This window comes from Ursus maritimus, unplaced genomic scaffold (genome assembly GCF_017311325.1).
Source record: "Ursus maritimus isolate PB19 unplaced genomic scaffold, ASM1731132v1 scaffold_24, whole genome shotgun sequence".
Lineage (NCBI taxonomy): Eukaryota > Metazoa > Chordata > Mammalia > Carnivora > Ursidae > Ursus > Ursus maritimus.
In genome coordinates this window covers 6,449,251-6,465,170 of record NW_024424897.1, presented here as the reverse complement: position 1 = coordinate 6,465,170, position 15,920 = coordinate 6,449,251, and the positions used below count along the sequence as shown (strand labels likewise).

The 15,920-nt window shown below is 56.0% G+C and overlaps 2 protein-coding genes across 2 annotated transcripts in view; both read right to left on the bottom strand.

The window, feature by feature from the left end:
* Positions 1-2,998: 2,998 nt before the first annotated feature.
* The window catches only part of LOC103665929 (Usher syndrome type-1G protein), a 19,406-nt gene continuing 6,484 nt past the window's right edge, over positions 2,999-15,920 (bottom strand). Inside the window, exon 2 of the transcript XR_005837331.1 lies at positions 2,999-3,122. The gene's annotated coding sequence lies outside the window, so the exon portion shown is untranslated. The remainder of the gene's footprint in view (positions 3,123-15,920) is intronic.
* Positions 14,703-15,914, bottom strand: LOC121104960 (Usher syndrome type-1G protein-like). The gene has a single exon (XM_040640265.1). It carries the CDS (start codon positions 15,777-15,779, stop codon positions 14,703-14,705), a length of 1,077 nt encoding a protein of 358 aa, XP_040496199.1. The 5' UTR covers positions 15,780-15,914.

Below are 15,920 nucleotides of genomic sequence, written 5' to 3'. Positions count from 1 at the left end.
AGCCCCGCATCAGGCTCCCTGCTCAGTGGAGAGCCTGCTTCTCCCTCTCCCTCTGCCCCGCTCCCTGCTTGTGTTCTCTCACTCTTTCTCTCTATTAAATAAATAAATAAAATATTTTTAAAAACCCACAAAATCAGGAAGACTGAAATACACAGTTCACCAAAGCAAATGTACAAATGGCTAATGAGCACATGAAAAAATGTTGGGCATCATTAGTCTTTAGGGAAATGCAGATTAGAACTCCCAATGACGTAAGTATGGCTCAATGTAAACAGCCAGGCACCACTAAACATTGGTGAGGGAATGTGGAGCCACTGACCTCTCATTCGTGGCTGATGAGAGGACAAGGTGGCACAACCCCTTTGGAAAACAGTTTGGCAGTTCCCTGTAAGGTTAAATATACACTTACCCTATGACCCAACCATGCAGCTCCCAGCTATTCAACCAACAGAAATAAAAACATGTGTCCACATAAAAATGTGTACCTTGATGATCATAGATGATCGTAGCAGCGTTGTTCACTGTGCCAAACTGGAAACAGCTTGAATGTCCATCTGCAGGAGAATGGATGAACAAGTGGATACAGTCAAACAACACACAAAATATAAAGGAGCAGCTGGTAGAGGCCAAGAGTGCAGAGGAACAGTGTGGACGAACTCCGAACGCCGAGGGAGAGAAGCCAGACAACACTCGAGTCCTTACTGTACGATTCCATTGACGGGAAGTTCAAGAGCAGCAGAACTAATAGATGGTGATAGAAAATCAAATCGGGGGGCGCCTGGGTGGCACAGCGGTTAAGCATCTGCCTTCGGCTCAGGGCGTGATCCCGGCGTTATGGGATCGAGCCCCGCATCAGGCTCCTCGGCTGTGAGCCTGCTTCTTCCTCTCCCACTCCCCCTGCTGTGTTCCCTCTCTCGCTGGCTGTCTCTATCTCTGTCGAATAAATAAATAAAATCTTTAAAAAAAAAAAAAAGAAATCAAATTGGTAGTCGCCCAGGGAGGGGGGCGGGGACAGTGATTGCAAAGGGACGTGAGGAAACTTTCTGGGAGGATGGAAATGTTCTGTATCTTGACTGGTTGTGCTCACGTGGGTGCATGTGTTGGTCTAAAGTCATCGACCTGCACCCTCCAAATGGGTGTGTTTTATTACAGTTAATTACACCTCGGTAGAGTTGGCAAAAGCAAAAACAAAGCAGGAAGGCAGATTGCCTTTTTAAATGGAAAGAGCTTTATTAGAGCTCTGAACACAGGCATGCCCTAGGTGTACACTCAACAGAAATGTGAAGAAACTTGCAGAAACATTCATAGCCACGGTACTCAAAATAGGCAAACCCTGGGGACATCTCCATTATCCCCCAACAGTATAATGAGAAATAAAATGTGGAATATGCATGCCGGGGTGTATTAAACAGCCCAAACCTAATGTTGAACTAAACCAGACACAACAGAGCCCAGATTCCATTTGATTCCATTCATATAAAATTCACAAACAGGCTTAAGACGGCTGTTACTGATGGGGGTAGTGACCACAAGGGGACACATAAGGGTTTCTGGGGTCTAGTAAATGTTTTGTTTCTCGATCTGGGTATTTATTACCCTTTATAAAAATTCATCATGCTATACTGCTATTATGGGTACATTTTTCCGTGTGTATATTCCATTTTAATTAAAACGTTTGCTTTATTTTTCTAACTGGTAAGAGTTTTGTTTGTTTTCTTGCTTGCTTGCTTGCTTGCTTGTTTAAGAGGTAAAAACAGGATGTTAAGAGGTAAAAAGCAGATGTCACCCATAAATCCAGCAAGAGTGAAATGTGGGAAAGCAGGTTGGGGCTGGAGCTCCGTTCCCGTGGCCATGGGGTTTGGCAGCTGAGCGTGTGGGGGGTGGGAGAAGGACCTGATCTGCCAGACTCTTCCCCAATCCCCTCTGTCAGCCCATCCTGACCTCCCAGCCCCGCGTTCTGCCTCTCCCGGCTCCCAGGATCCTGCTCCCGGGAGTGAGAGTGAATTGTGAGGAAAAGCTCTGGGTGATGGGCCAGCCGGGTCCGCAGCTTGGAGGCTCCCTGCGTGGCTTCTCATAACAGGCCCCAGGGGCCCAGTGAGCAGGCCTGGGCAGGCTCCTTGACCTCTGCCCACAGTGGGCTGCTGTCCTGCTACCAAGGCAGAGACAGCCAGGGCTGGGGCCTGTCTACTCCTCCCAGCCAGCCTCCCCCTAGACCTCCCTCTGCCCCCATCCAATCTCTCACCTTTCTGCATAAGACTCAGCAAATGGGAAGAGCACAGCTTTGGAGTCAGACATGCTTACTAGCCGTGTGGCTTTGGGTAAGTTACTCAACCTCTCTGAGCTTAGGAGTTTCATATATATGAAACACAGGCCATTAAAAGACTGAGATAAATATCAATGGGCTTTTTAATATTTTCCTGTACCCCAATAGTTGTGCACACCCCCCTTTGGAGACCGCTGACCCACAGCCTGAGGTCTAAATTGCTCAGCGTGGCCTTTGAGGGCCTCCAAGTTCTAGCTCCATCTTTGACTACTCTTCTGCTTCTGGCCAGAGTGGCTGCTCACTGACCCCCAAAAGCCTGGGACGCTGTTGCTCCTTCTCACCTCTGTCTTCATTCCTGGGGTAATTGTTTCTACCCCCACGTCCCATCTAAACCCCACCCATCCTCCGGGGTGCTGGTAACTTCGGCCACCCCTACAAAACCTTCCCGACGTTCCCATATATTTCACTCATGCCACCAGATTTATTGAGCACCTACTGTTTGCCGGGCGCTCCCACTCACAGTGTCTGTGCCTTGCTCTGACCTCATCTAGGAGCTAGCGTTAGACACTGGTTGTCATTCCCTGCCTGTCAGTGATCCCTCTCGTGCCCTGTGACCTAATCGTAGGATTCTGCATGTTCCCAGGTCTGTGTCATCCGCCTCCATTAGCCCAGGTAAGTAGCAGTAGCCGTTGTAACAAACAGCCCCAAACATCTCAGCAGTAAATATAGCACAGATTTATTTCTTGCTCACATCACAGTCTAACATGGGCCAGCTGGCCCTGCTCCAAGTGGTGACTTGGGGGTTCAGGCTCCTTCCATCGGGTGATGCCTCTGCCTCCAACACGGGCCATAATGATGTCTAGGGGGTGGGAGTGGAAGAGAAAACATGAAAAGAAGGTTTTAGCTCCAGGTCTGGAGGTGGTACTGCGTCCCTTCCATCCGCGTCCCACTGGAATTGGGGCGTGCAGTCTCACCACAGGCAGACTCGGGGTCACTGCGTCCCTGTGCCCGGGGAGAGAGGGTCATATAAGTAGCAGTCTCTGCCCACTGCCGATGCACGCTGGGCTTCCTGAGGGCACGGATCCCCCACACACCTTCCTTATGCTTCCCTGAGCTTCCTGCATAATTTCCAACCTGCCACCTGCCACACACTCACACACCCGTCATGCCCAGCACAGCGCCTTGTTTACCGGCTGATGGACAGACCCGTGTGAGTCAAACCAGGCTGCCTGAAGGAGAGGGGACGGGGCTTGGTGGGGACACGGGTCCTTCCTGCTCTTTGGACAACACCCATTCCCTGGGGCCTCACACAGTGTGTGGCACATAGTAGGTCCTCAGTAAACATTGGTTGAATAAATGAATAGGTGGAGGAATGGAAAGATTAGAAAAACAGGGTCAGGAGCATGGAAGGAGGAGATAAAGTTTTTTTTTAAAAAAAACATTAGATGAAGAAAAAGATACTGGTCCAAACTTGAGAGGGGTGAGCTCTCCTCCCAGGCCCCAACAGATGGGGTGCCCGTGGACCTACTCAGGCACAAATGGGGTCTGTGTGTGAAGGGCTGGTGCTAGATGATGCTGGGTTTAGCCTTCCTGGGACCTCTGGAGTTCCCTACCCTGGGGCAGCGATGATTCTTCCTTTCTGCAATCCACGTCTTTATTTGCTGGGGTTCATTGGGGTTAATTATCATTGTGGTTGGGGTGGGGTGGGAAGGAGCCTTGCCCCAGCCCCAGGCCCTGGAAGGGGATCGTGAGAGTCAGGCATACGTTTGGAGACCTGGAAGGCTGGTACTGGGAGGCTGGGAGACATGGGGTACATTAGAAAGGTAAATCCCACCAGCATTGTAACCATTTCTAGGCTCCACACCTGGGTGGCCAGGTCCGTAAGCCTTCCTTGTCTTCTACCCATTCATGCTACCCCCCAAATCATCAAAGCCCCGTGAAGGCCTGCTCCAGGAGGCAAGCGGCATTATTCACAGGGGTGGGGCCGAGCACTCGGTGGAGAAGTGGCTGGGCTGTGGCTCAGATCTTGATCAGCTGAGAGTGGGACGGGCACCCCAAGCTCCCCTGGCTCTGGCCGGGCAGGACCACATCGACAGGACGTCTCAGCGTCCGCCTCACCTCCAAGGACCCTAGCCCTGGCCCGCCACAGCCACCTGCTGTGTGCCTCCCACCTTCTAGGCCGCCAGCCGCTCTGCAGGGACGAAGCCAGGTTGGTGATGGCCCAGAGGGGCAGGTCAGGGAGTGAGACAGGTAAGGGAAAGGGGGCCAGCCTTAGCTGGTGGGGAAGGTGCTGGGGCTCCCAGGCTGTCAGCCCATCCCCACCTGACAGGAAAGGACACTGAGGCCCACGCCACCTTTACAAATTATAGAGCAAACTAGGTTCTTGAAAAGCCAAGGCTGGAGCTGTTAGCAACCCAGACTCCTGACCAGTGAGGTTTTCCGAGGGTCACTTGGTCCCTCCTCCTGCATCAGTTCAATACCACAGTCCAGTGTGTGTGAGTGACTCTGGGGTGTAGATTAGCCTGAAAGGTGTGTGTTGGACCTGGCAGGGCCAGTGCCAGGGCTGGAAGGGGAGTGAGGGCCACAATTCTTGCATGGTGTGGAGGCAACCGAGAACAGTGTATACAGCGGGGCTCTGGACTCAGACATACCTCATGGTCCCATTCTTGCTGTGTGACCTTAGGTGAGTTGCTTGACCTCTCTGAGCCTCAGGTTTCTGACAAGGTGACTTGGCGTGGATGAGGGTGATACTACCTAGCTTACTGGGGTGCTGGAGAAAGCAATAAGGTCATTTCTGTACTATGAGCATCAACGGGCCACCATAGGACAAGCGCTCGTCACTAAGCTACTCCTTGTCCTGCTTTACGTACATTATCGTTATGCTGAATATTGATATGATTTAAATCTAACGTATATCGGTATCAATAATGATACTAATAAATGGTTCCTGCGCACAGAGGAGGGCTGGGGTTCAGGGGCATGATGCCTCCTCCCTCTTCTGCTCTGCAAATACTGAACACGGTGCAGGAAGTGCAGGGACCACGGAAAGGGGAGCTGGGGACAACCCAACATGTCGGTTCTCGGGGCCTCCAGCTCAGGGATGCCCAGACCTGGCTGATACCCGCTGAGCCCTCCCCATCTCCAGACTCCTGCCTACCAGGCCCCTGGGCTAGTCCTCCACCTACTGGGTGTCAAGACCTGAGCTAAGCGCCTAATATAGTTTATCCCCCAACTGGCCTACTATGTAGGGTTTAATTATCTCCACTCGCAGATGGAAACTCAGAGGCTTGGAAAGGCAAATTAGCCTTCCCGGCAGGCGGCAGAGCTGTGCACCCCAATTAGCCATGCCGGCCAAGGGGAAGATGCCCACCCCGGGGCCTTGGTAAACAGGCTGCCCAAAAAGGTAGATTTGCCTCTACCCGATCCCCATCCTTCTGGGTCATTGGTCCTTCTCCCCCTACTGCCCATCCCCCGGGGTTCTGACCCGCAACAAACCAGTCACCCAGAGAGTTTGGAGAAAGCAGTATGGGAACCCCCAATTCAGGGCAAGGGATGGGGCGAGGAGAGGTGGCGTGGGGGGCTGGAGCCTCAACCTTCCAGTCAAAGGAGCTGGGGCCCTAAAAATAATAGAAGGAGTCTAAAAATAGACTGTAGACAAAATCGTGGAGCCCTGTGTGTGTGTCCACACATGCACACACATGCATACACATGCACACGCATGCACACGCCCTTCTTCTGGGAAACTTGGAGGCCCTGAAGCAAAGATAAATGAGCAAGACCACGAAGACCACAGCACGCTCAGCTCACAAATAAACCCAACCTTCCAAGAGAGCTCCGGGCCCACGACACTCACCCCGTGCTTGCAGAGACCACATCAGCGCCGTCACCCACATTTTACACACACACACACACACACACACACACACACACACACACACACACACACAGGCACACACAGGCACACACAACGGAGAGCGGTCAGCAGTAGATCCGGAAGCAGAGCAGGAAGGGGGTAAACAGGAACGGAGGAGGAAGGGGAGGCAGCAAGTCCTGCCTGTCCCCCATCCCACTCCCCAAGTCCTGCCAGCCGAGCCCCTATTCTGACCTGGGGAGCCCCTGAGCCGCCCTTGTGCCGGAGAGAACCTGGGGAGGTGGCTCAGCGAATGGGGTAGAAAGAGCCAGAGTTTGGGGTTTGAATCCCACAGCACGGACACTTGTGTCGTCAGCCCCTTGGAGAAGTGACCTAACCCACCTGAGTCCCGGTTTCCTCCCCTGTGAGGCAGTGATACTGTTCCCAAGGCTTTGCTGTGCCCGGTGTGTGCAAAGTGCTGGATTTATGCTCTGAGAAGGCAGCTGGCTGCGAGCAGCAGCGCAAATGCACCAGAATCGACACCCTGGTTTAGGCCCTTCCTAGCAGGTCATTTGTCCTCCTGAACCTCAGTTTCCCCCCCTGTAAAATGGGGCTGGTCAAGAATGCCTTCCTGCCCTTGCCACTTGGAGACAATGCTGTGAGGGTGCTGTGTGCTGTGACTCTGTGGGAAAGGGAAAGCCCCCAGGGGCAGAGACGGTGGGGGTCAGGGCCCAGACTCGCCTGGCAGCTGCTGTTCCCCCCACTCGCTCTCCTCCCAGGGAAAGCCCCTTCCCCCACCCACAGGCTCCCACCGACTACTCTTCAGGGTCCCGTGGAGCAACTTCCGAGGGTGTGTATACGCAGAGCGAGGAGAGGGTCCCACAGAAGTCTTACCCACGCAGAACCCCCTGAGCCCATGGAATAAAGAAGCCAGAGTGAGAGAGGGTAAAACTGGGATTCATAGCCTTAAAGGATTTCCAGGGCTCACCACACTGGCATGCCCCGAGGGCCTTTCTCCAAAGACCAGATGGGTGGCTCTGAATGGACTTGCCAGAAGTTTCCCCACCTCAGGCTCCAAGCCCCATCAGACTTAGTCATTCAGCTATAGAAACCCGGGGAGCAGCTGGTCCAGAGTCAGACAGACAAGGAGTCAGGCCCTGTGTGTGCTCTTACAGGCTGTGTGACCCAAGCAACAACCTAGTGCTCTCAAGTCTCGGTTTTCATCTCTGACAAATGGGTTCATTGACCCCCCCATAATTATTAAATGAGGCTGTCATGTGAATGCACAGAAATCACAGATGTAAAGTGCTGACATACAGCAGGTGCTCAATAAATGCTCACCATCATGACGAGACATGCCCACAGCTGGGAGCCAGCCTGCCCGGGTCTGAGCCCTAGCTCCACCACCTCCAGCAGTGTGAGCTTGGGCACATTTTACTAACACCTCTGTGCCTTGGTTTCCTCATTTGAAAACCAGGAATAACAATGGTGCCCGAGACCATGCGAGAAACACGCGGGAAACGCTTGGGCCACACCACGTGCTGTTACGGGGACTATTGGTGGGAGGTGAGACCTGGGGAGGTGAGACCTGGGTCAGAGACCAGTGCTGCATGCCTGCTGGGTCTCACACAGTAACCCTGCAGGTGTGGGGTGAGGAGAGGAGGGGCTACAGGGTTCTGGTTCAACCCAAGACAGGAACCACACCGAGGTGGGGACAGGGACAGGGAGCCTGAACTCCTGGGAAGACAGATTGAGAGAAAGACGCTAGAGGAAAACCGTTCCTCTCCTCACAACACTTCTGACACCAGACGGGGGTTCTTCCCACACCAACAATCAATTCTCCAGCTCTGGACGCCAACTGTCCTGTAATTTCATTCAGTTCTGAAGCTGACAACGGGGTGTCAGACTCCACAGATCCCGGGGCTCAGTCTCACACACGCACCCTCACTGCTGACGTCCCGGGTCCCCAGGCTACCTGCACTTCTGTGCAACTTGGCTAAAATTTGGAGGTTCCCTGAACCCGCTGCCTCAGCCTCAATAGTTTGCTGGAACAGCTCACAGAGCTGAGAAAAGCACTTTACTTACATTTACTGGTTTATTGTAAACATATTATGAAGGATCTGTATAAACAGCCAGATGAGGGATACACGGGGTCCAGAAGGGTCCCGAGCGCAGGAGCATCCGTCCCTGTGGAGTCAGGGGAGCCTGCCCTCTCAGAACATGTGTGCGCCCATCAACTCAGACGCTCTCTGAACCCCGCAGAGTAGGGGTGCTCGTGGAGGCTTCGTTACAAAGGCATGATCGATCATTAACCCAATGTCCAGCCTCTCTCCCCTCCCCAAAGGATGGGGGGGGGCGCTGAGAGCTCCAAACTTCTAGCCGTGGTGACCAGGCCCCAGCCGGAAGCTGTCCGGGAGCCCACCCAGAGTCGCCTCGTTTGAACAAAAGATGCTCCTATCACCCAGGAACTTCCACGAACTCAGGAACTCTGTGTCAGGAACTGGGAGCAGTTACCAAATATTTATTGCTTATTACGTGACCAACAGCAAGGGAGCCTGGAGAGAGACGAGGCAACGGAAAGCGGGGAGAGGGGAGGAAAGACTGAGCAGGAGCCCCAGCGTTACAGGGAGAGACAGGGCAGAGACACCAAGAGACAGGGAGACAGGCAGACTCTCTGGTCACGACGAAATGGGGGAGCAGGCTTGCTCCCCTGTCTCGGCTGGCTTTTACCCTCCCAAACAGCCCCCCAGTATCCTGCCCATTGGCCCCACAAACTGTCCTCTCTCGGCCCAGCGCCTCCAGGCAGGTGGATCAGCCCAGGTGCATGGGTCACTGAAGTTGCCAGCATGCCCCCCCATGCCGGGCTGAGTCTGGCATCTGCCCAGGACCAGGCGTGCCCAGGTCAAGGGGACCCAAGACAAAGACAACCCCCACCAAGGGGTACAAGTGCCTGGGAAGGCAATACGCCATGCTAAGGCACGCAGGCTTCAACACCACGGAAACTTGTCTTTGAGGCCTGCTTTGTCCGCCTGCCAGCTCTGTGACCTTGGGCGATAGGCACCATTGCTCTGACCCTCTGTTTTCCCACCCATGAAACAGGGATAATAATCATAATATAGCTCTTGTTTTACAGGGTTATGGCTTTAGTGTGAGGATTAAATGTATACAGTGCTGACACCTTATTAAGCTGTCAACATTAATAGTAAAAACGTGAAAGCTTCCCTCTGGGGACAAGGTGGCCGAAGGGACCCAGGTCAGGGAGCCTGAACTTTCCTTAATTTACTGGGAACTAAGGAATGTCACGAAGTCTCTCTGATGGTCCATCTCTTCATCTATGGAGTGGGGCTAAAACTCCTCACCTACTTACCCCGCAGGACTAGGGGAAAGTTTTCGATAAACTCTAATGTTCAGATAGTAGCATAATGGGGCCAGGCCAGTGGGCCTCCAGGAAAGATGCCCAGCCCTTTGGGTACCCCAGGATTCCCCGGGAGCCCTCCCACTGGATGGTGGCCCCCTTGGCTAGCTGACCATTCCTTAGCCGGCGGCTGAATCACCAATGCCCCCAGCTGGTGGGATGAGGATGCCTTCAGTGCCCTATCCAGGAGCTAGTATGATTGGTGGGGTTGATGTATGGGGGTCAGAAAAGCAGAACTGCTCCCTGGAAGCACCTAGGATTCACCTATTGGGTGGGCGGGGCCACAAATGCGGTGAGTACCTCATGGGCCTGAGGCCACCAACAACCATGATCAGTACTAACTGATGTGTACTGAGTATCAGGCAGTCGGCGAAACGCCTTAGCATGCACTCTCATTCCATGATGGTTTCACCTCCTGCTGATCCACGGGGTTGACACTCTTATTATAAAGAGTTATAATCACCTATTTTATTTGAGGAAACAGACTCAGAGAGGCTGGGTAACTTACCCGAGGCCACACAGCTGGAAAGGGCCAGAGCCAGCTTTGCGGCCTGGATCTGGCCGGCTGTCTCCCGAGTCCTGCCACTTCGCGTACGACCCAGGCTTATCTCAGAGAGGGTGACACAGCCATGCCCTGGGAGCACAGGGCTGTCATGCTGTCTGGGACTGGTCGACATAGGGACAGGAGGCAGCTAGCACCCTGGGAGGCATCAGAAGACCGAGTGTCACTTTGCCCATTTGGCTGCTCTGTTATCTCCTGCCAGCCCCTTGCCCTCTGGGCCTGTTACCTCATCTGTAAAATGAGGCCGCGTCACATCTGATTCATTCTGACACCCCCATCTCCATCAGAGTAGTAATCCCATTTGTGATGTAACTTCAGAGCAGTCGAACTAAGGCTTCCTAACGTGGGGTCCCTGGACCCCTCAGAGCTCCAGGAGCTGCCCGGAATGAGGAGCAGAATTGCATATGAGTGTGTGTGTCTGCTGTGCATTTTTCCAGAGGAAGTGTCCGTGTTATCACCAGATTCTTTTTTTTTTTTTTTTAAAGATTATATTTATTTATTTGACAGAGAGAGAGACGGCCAGTGAGAGAGGGAACACAAGCAGGGGGAGTGGGAGAGGAAGAAGCAGGCTCATAGCGGAGGAGCCTGATGTGGGACTCGATCCCAGAACGCCGGGATCACGCCCTGAGCCGACGGCAGACGCTTAACCGCTGTGCCACCCAGGCGCCCCTATCACCAGATTCTAATCCCTAAAAGCAAAGAGCCACTGATCACTCTAAACCTTTAGAACTGCCCTAACCTCGATCTCAGTTTCAAGGGAAATGGGTCGAGAAGGCTGAATCCCTACCATGTAAAATTCTTCCCTTCACTGTGTTTGAAGTCCCCTCAACTGCTCCTGCTCCCATGCCCCAGGCTTCCGCCCTCTGGCCACACTGACCCCTGGAGACCCCAGCCCCTAGGGCTTCCGATTAGTCTCTGCCTCTACGCTGAAGCTCCCATCCGCTGTCTTGTTATTCGGTCCTCACCCTCCTGTCCTTCCCCTGGAAGGGTGGCCCCGGGACTGGAGGGTCTTTCCGGAGGTAGGTGCAGTGACCAGGGTGGCCAGTAGGGGTCACAGGGTGGACAGCCCCGTGGAGCATCTGAGGACAGAATCCCGCCCCCTCCGCAGCCTGGGGGTGAGGAAAGTGTACCAGCAGTTAGGAGGCCGGTGCTCTGGGTCTGGATCTTTCCCTCGGTAGGACTCAGTTTTCCCATCTGTAAAGTGGAGGGAGATGACCTAGAACCCCAGAGGGTTGCTAAGCAACCTTCCCGCTGGGACATCCTCTGGACCTTTCTGAGTGATGCTGGAGGGAGGGAGCTGTCTTGAACTCCCTTTGGCAGAAGCACTTGACCCAACATCCTTAGGGAATGAAATAAAATGACTCAGGGGACCCTTTCCCAGACTTGATGGAGTAAACAGAGGCCATTGTCCTCCAACTTAAAGAGAAGCCTTACCTCCCGGGGAGAAAGGAGGGTTCTAAACAGGGCTGCCCCAAGAGCTGTCTGGGGTGGTGAGGGAAATGGGGACCACACTGGTGGCCTCCCAGCGTGGGCGGGGGCCTTAAGACGAGGGCTGATGGGGCCTGGGAGGTGGGTGGCAGCCTCCTTGGGTACAGCGTCTGCCCAGGTCTGGAGAAGGCCAGGCAGGCCCCGGTGGCAAGGGAGGAAGTGTCCTCCTGCCCTCAGCAGCTGCAGGACCTGGGAACAGGCTGGAGCCCAGACCATCCTCCTCACTCAGCTTCTGGCTCTCCTGTCCTGGTTCTTCTGAACACTCCCTCCCCATCGGCCCCAAATTCTGGGCCCAGAGAAAGCAGGGTGAAGGCCCAGGGATGAGGGAAGGCCCTGCAGGGACATATGAGGGGGCAGGCCCAACCATCCATCCCTCAACCCCCTCCAAGGGGCCCATGAGGACCAAGTCCTCTTAGGTACAAAAAGACCTTCTCCCTCTCCCACCCCCAAGTGATTAAAGAATGAGACACAGGCGTGACAATGATACAGAACATTCTCTACAAAAGTTATAATGAGCCTGCGGGAGGGGTACTTTGTAGGGCAGCGGGAATCCCAGAGCCTGCCCCATGCCGGCACTGGGAGAACCGGGAGGAAGCTGAGGCAGGACACCAGCAGGGGACAGAAGACAAAGGGCAGCACCTGGGGCCCTGAGAAAGTCAAGTCGGCACTTGGGGGTGGCCCCAGGCCCAGGCCCAGAGAACAGGGAAAAGGGCTGGGGTGGGCTCAGGGTGGCAGTGGCAGGCGGCAAGCCCGCCGCGTGGGAACAGGAACCACCTCCTCCGCTCTGGGCACAGACACAGATGCACCAGAGGGAGGCCTGTGGCATTTTCTGACCCAGCCGAAGGGTCCCAAGAAAGACGTGGGGGCTGTGGCAGTGCTCCCAGTGGGAGCCGCTTCCCAAGCTGAGGGTCAGGGACGGGGGTAAGCTGCTGACAGAGCACAGAGGGCACAGGTGGGGGGTGTGTGCACACACAGGTGAGGGCGCCCCGAGCACCTCACCCACAGCCGCAACCTCAGTCTGATGGAAAAACCAAGAACACCTGCCTCAGGGCCCATGTCTGAGGACCCCTTGGGCTGGCCTTTCCCCTGGTCTCACCACTGTCACAGAGCAGGGAGGCGCTGAGCTCTCGCTCACGGACTACCCGTGCAGAACCACGCGGCTGCCTCACCACCCCCACACCCGCAGGCAGGTCCACCAACCGGCCCTCAGCACAGACACACACGCACAGCGCCCTGCAGACCCGGGGACAGTCGGCAGCTCAGATTAGCTACATCCTTGGGCCCTTCCACTGTCCATATCGCACAACTGGCCCACAAGAGGCTAGACCCCCAGCCATGCCCAGTCTCTGCCAGTCTCCGGCCTGGGAGATGCTGAGGCAGTTGGCGGCTGCCTGTTCTCCAGCCCAGAGCACGCCCACCGGGCCTGGGGGCCGTAATACTGCGGCTCGTTGCTCTAGCACCTTGCGTCTATCGCCCTGACCCTCTGGGGTCCCTGGAGGGACCAGGGTGGAGGCAGGGTGGAGGAGGGCAGCGTGAGGAGGGCAGAGTCAGGCTGGTCCCCACCACAAGGGTGCACCTGGTAAGGGTGCCAGTCACCCCCACTGCCCACCCCAGCCTGGCACTCGAACTCCCCAGCATGGCCAGTAGGTGAAGGAGAAGGGGGCTGGCTATGCTTGGGACAGGGGTGGGGACTAAAGTCAGGGCATTTGGCTGAAGAGTCTAGCCAGGAACCTCCTCTCTAGGGTGTATGGGGGGAGGGGAGGCAGCCCAAACTCTTCCCTTCACAAAAATGTAGGAAGTGAGCAAGTCTCCAGCCTGAACATAACACCAGGACCCTTGGAGGAGGGGTGGGGAGAGACAACGACCCCTGGGACCGGCCATGCCTGCCCCTCACACTCCCATTCAGCTCTAATGAGCCTGTCATCTATTCCCTGAGGCCCCAAGGGTCCCCTGCCCTTCCTCTGGGGCTGGCCTCCCACAAATCCACAAGTCCTTGGGGCCATTCAGATGGGGTGGCTCAAGGGCTCTGGGACCCCTCGCTGGTACCTCCAGGCTACATCTCTCCTGCGGAGTATGGACAGGCTTTCAAAGGAGATGACCCACATGGTCTTTGCTCCTGGGGAGGGGCGGGGAGGCTTCAGGGCTGGCGACTGTGAGGACCTCATGGCCCCACAGTGGGTTGTGGCAACTTGCAATTCATTTTGGTCTGGGGAGAGGAGCCTCCTGTTATCTGTAGGAAAGACACAAAAACAGATTTCAGGCAAAGGCCTTCAAGACATCATTTTAAACCAAGACCAGCCTTTTGGACAACTAACCCTGACAGGCTAATGATCAGGGATGGGGACACTGGCCAGGGGGTGTCCTCCCATCCCCTGAACTCTAAACCAGATTGCCTCCCCACCCCCACCACTGCCCAGCCATGCAGGGTTCAGGCTATAAACACCAAAACGAGGTGGCAGCATTTGCTGGGCTTGTGGGATGCCATGAGAAAGGGGTCGGGGCAGGGCCAGGCCACCAGTGTGATAGCAGACTTGAGCTCCCCCGACCGCTTCTGAACGTGACAACTCGCCTCCCATGGGAATCACCAGGCTCTAGGACCACACAGACCAGGGATCCAGTCCAGGCTCTGCACCAAGCAGCAGCAGGACCTTGGGGGGAGCTGCTGGAACGCTCTGAGCCTCCACTTGCTCTCCTGGAAAATGGGGATCATATAGCCCTGCACATGGGAGCTGGGGAGGACTCAGTAAAAGGACAGGTGCAGGGGCATCTCCAGCACCCAGTGGATGGAAGGACTCAGAACGTCCTGGCTGTGACTACTCTGTGACTACTCTGACATCCACACTAAGACACCCATTTGGGGGCATTCTGATAGCTCCAAAATCAAGGTGCATTTTACATTAGCTGTGATAAGAAGGCCTCCTGTCCTTAAATTGGCAGCTTCTTTTTCAGAATTGGGGATAAACAAATTAAGTGGGACCTCCTGTCATTTATGGGGACTTAGATTTTACGAAATTCGGTATTACCCCCTACACATCCTTAAGAGGTAGATCCTCCCCTGCCGCCCCCTAAGGCCTTCCAGGCCCCTATCTTCCCACCCACCCCCCACCCCCAAGGCTCGAGGCACTCACAACTCAGTGTCCTCCAGGGCCGGCGGGCGCTCCAGCGCCTGCCTCCTCCTCCTCACGGCCCCCAGAATCTTCTTGCGGGGCCCCAGAGGGACGCTGATGCTGCGGAGGTCAAGGTCGGAGCACAGCATCAGCGCCTCCAGGTCAATCTTCTCCTGCCGCAGGAGGGAGGTGAAGTCCTCCATGTGCAGGGAGGCCAGGAAGGTCTCCAGCGGGCTCGTCTCGGGCTCCAGGTCCTCATCCAGGCCCAAGTCCAGCTCGTCCCAGGGCAGCTCCTCCCCGCAGCTGCGGTCCTGGAGGCTGTTGGCACTGCCCAGGCTGTCGTCGTCCAGGCTGGGGGAGCTCTGCAGCCGGCCTCGCGGGGCGCCCCCGCCGTCCAGCACCGCGTCCTCGCGGCCCAGCCCGTGCAGTCCGCTGCTCAAGTAGTTCCTGCGGAACACCATGGTGCCCAGGCCGGGGCGGGTGAACAGGGAGTCGTGGCCTGAGTCGGTGCTGACCTCCGAGTGGGCCGGCTCGGCCGCCAGCGTGGCACGGGAGACGCTGTCCTCGTCGGAGAGGAACATGTCCCGGAGCGGGGAGCGGCCCCACTCCTTGGGGTTGGCGTAGGTGCCCTGGCGCACGAACATCACGTCGCTGCCCAGCTGCAGCCCCGAGAGCGAGCGCACGCTCTTGCGGCCGTCCTCGGAGATCTTGAAGGTGCCGTCGCCGCCCTGCTTGCGCCGCTCCAGCTTCCGCTGGATCTTGGCCTTGCCCCTGGCCGTGCCGTGCAGCGTGGCCTGCGAGTAGGGCAGGGGGCTGCCCAGCGCCAGGTGCTGCAGCCGGCGGCTCAGGGTGCTGGACGTGAGGCTGGAGAAGCTGAGCGCGTCCGAGCGCTCGGCCAGCTCGCGGCGGTAGCGCCGCTCCATGCGCTCGTGGTGCTTGCGCTGCATCTTGGCGCACTCGCGGATGCGCCGCTCCGCCTCGCGGAAGGCCTTGTCCTTCAGCTTGCCCACCAGCTTGGGGTTGAGGCTGCTCTGCTTGGCCGCGATGGAGTCCAGGTAGCGCACGCACTCCATGTGGCCCTTCATGGCGGCCATGTCCAGCGGCGTGTGGTAGTCGTTGTCCAGGCACCAGATGTTGGCCCCGAAGGACACCAGGAAGGAGAGGCAGTGCAGGTGGCCATTGGAAGCGGCCAGGTGCAGGGGCGTGTTGCCCCAGATGTCACACTTGTCTGGGTC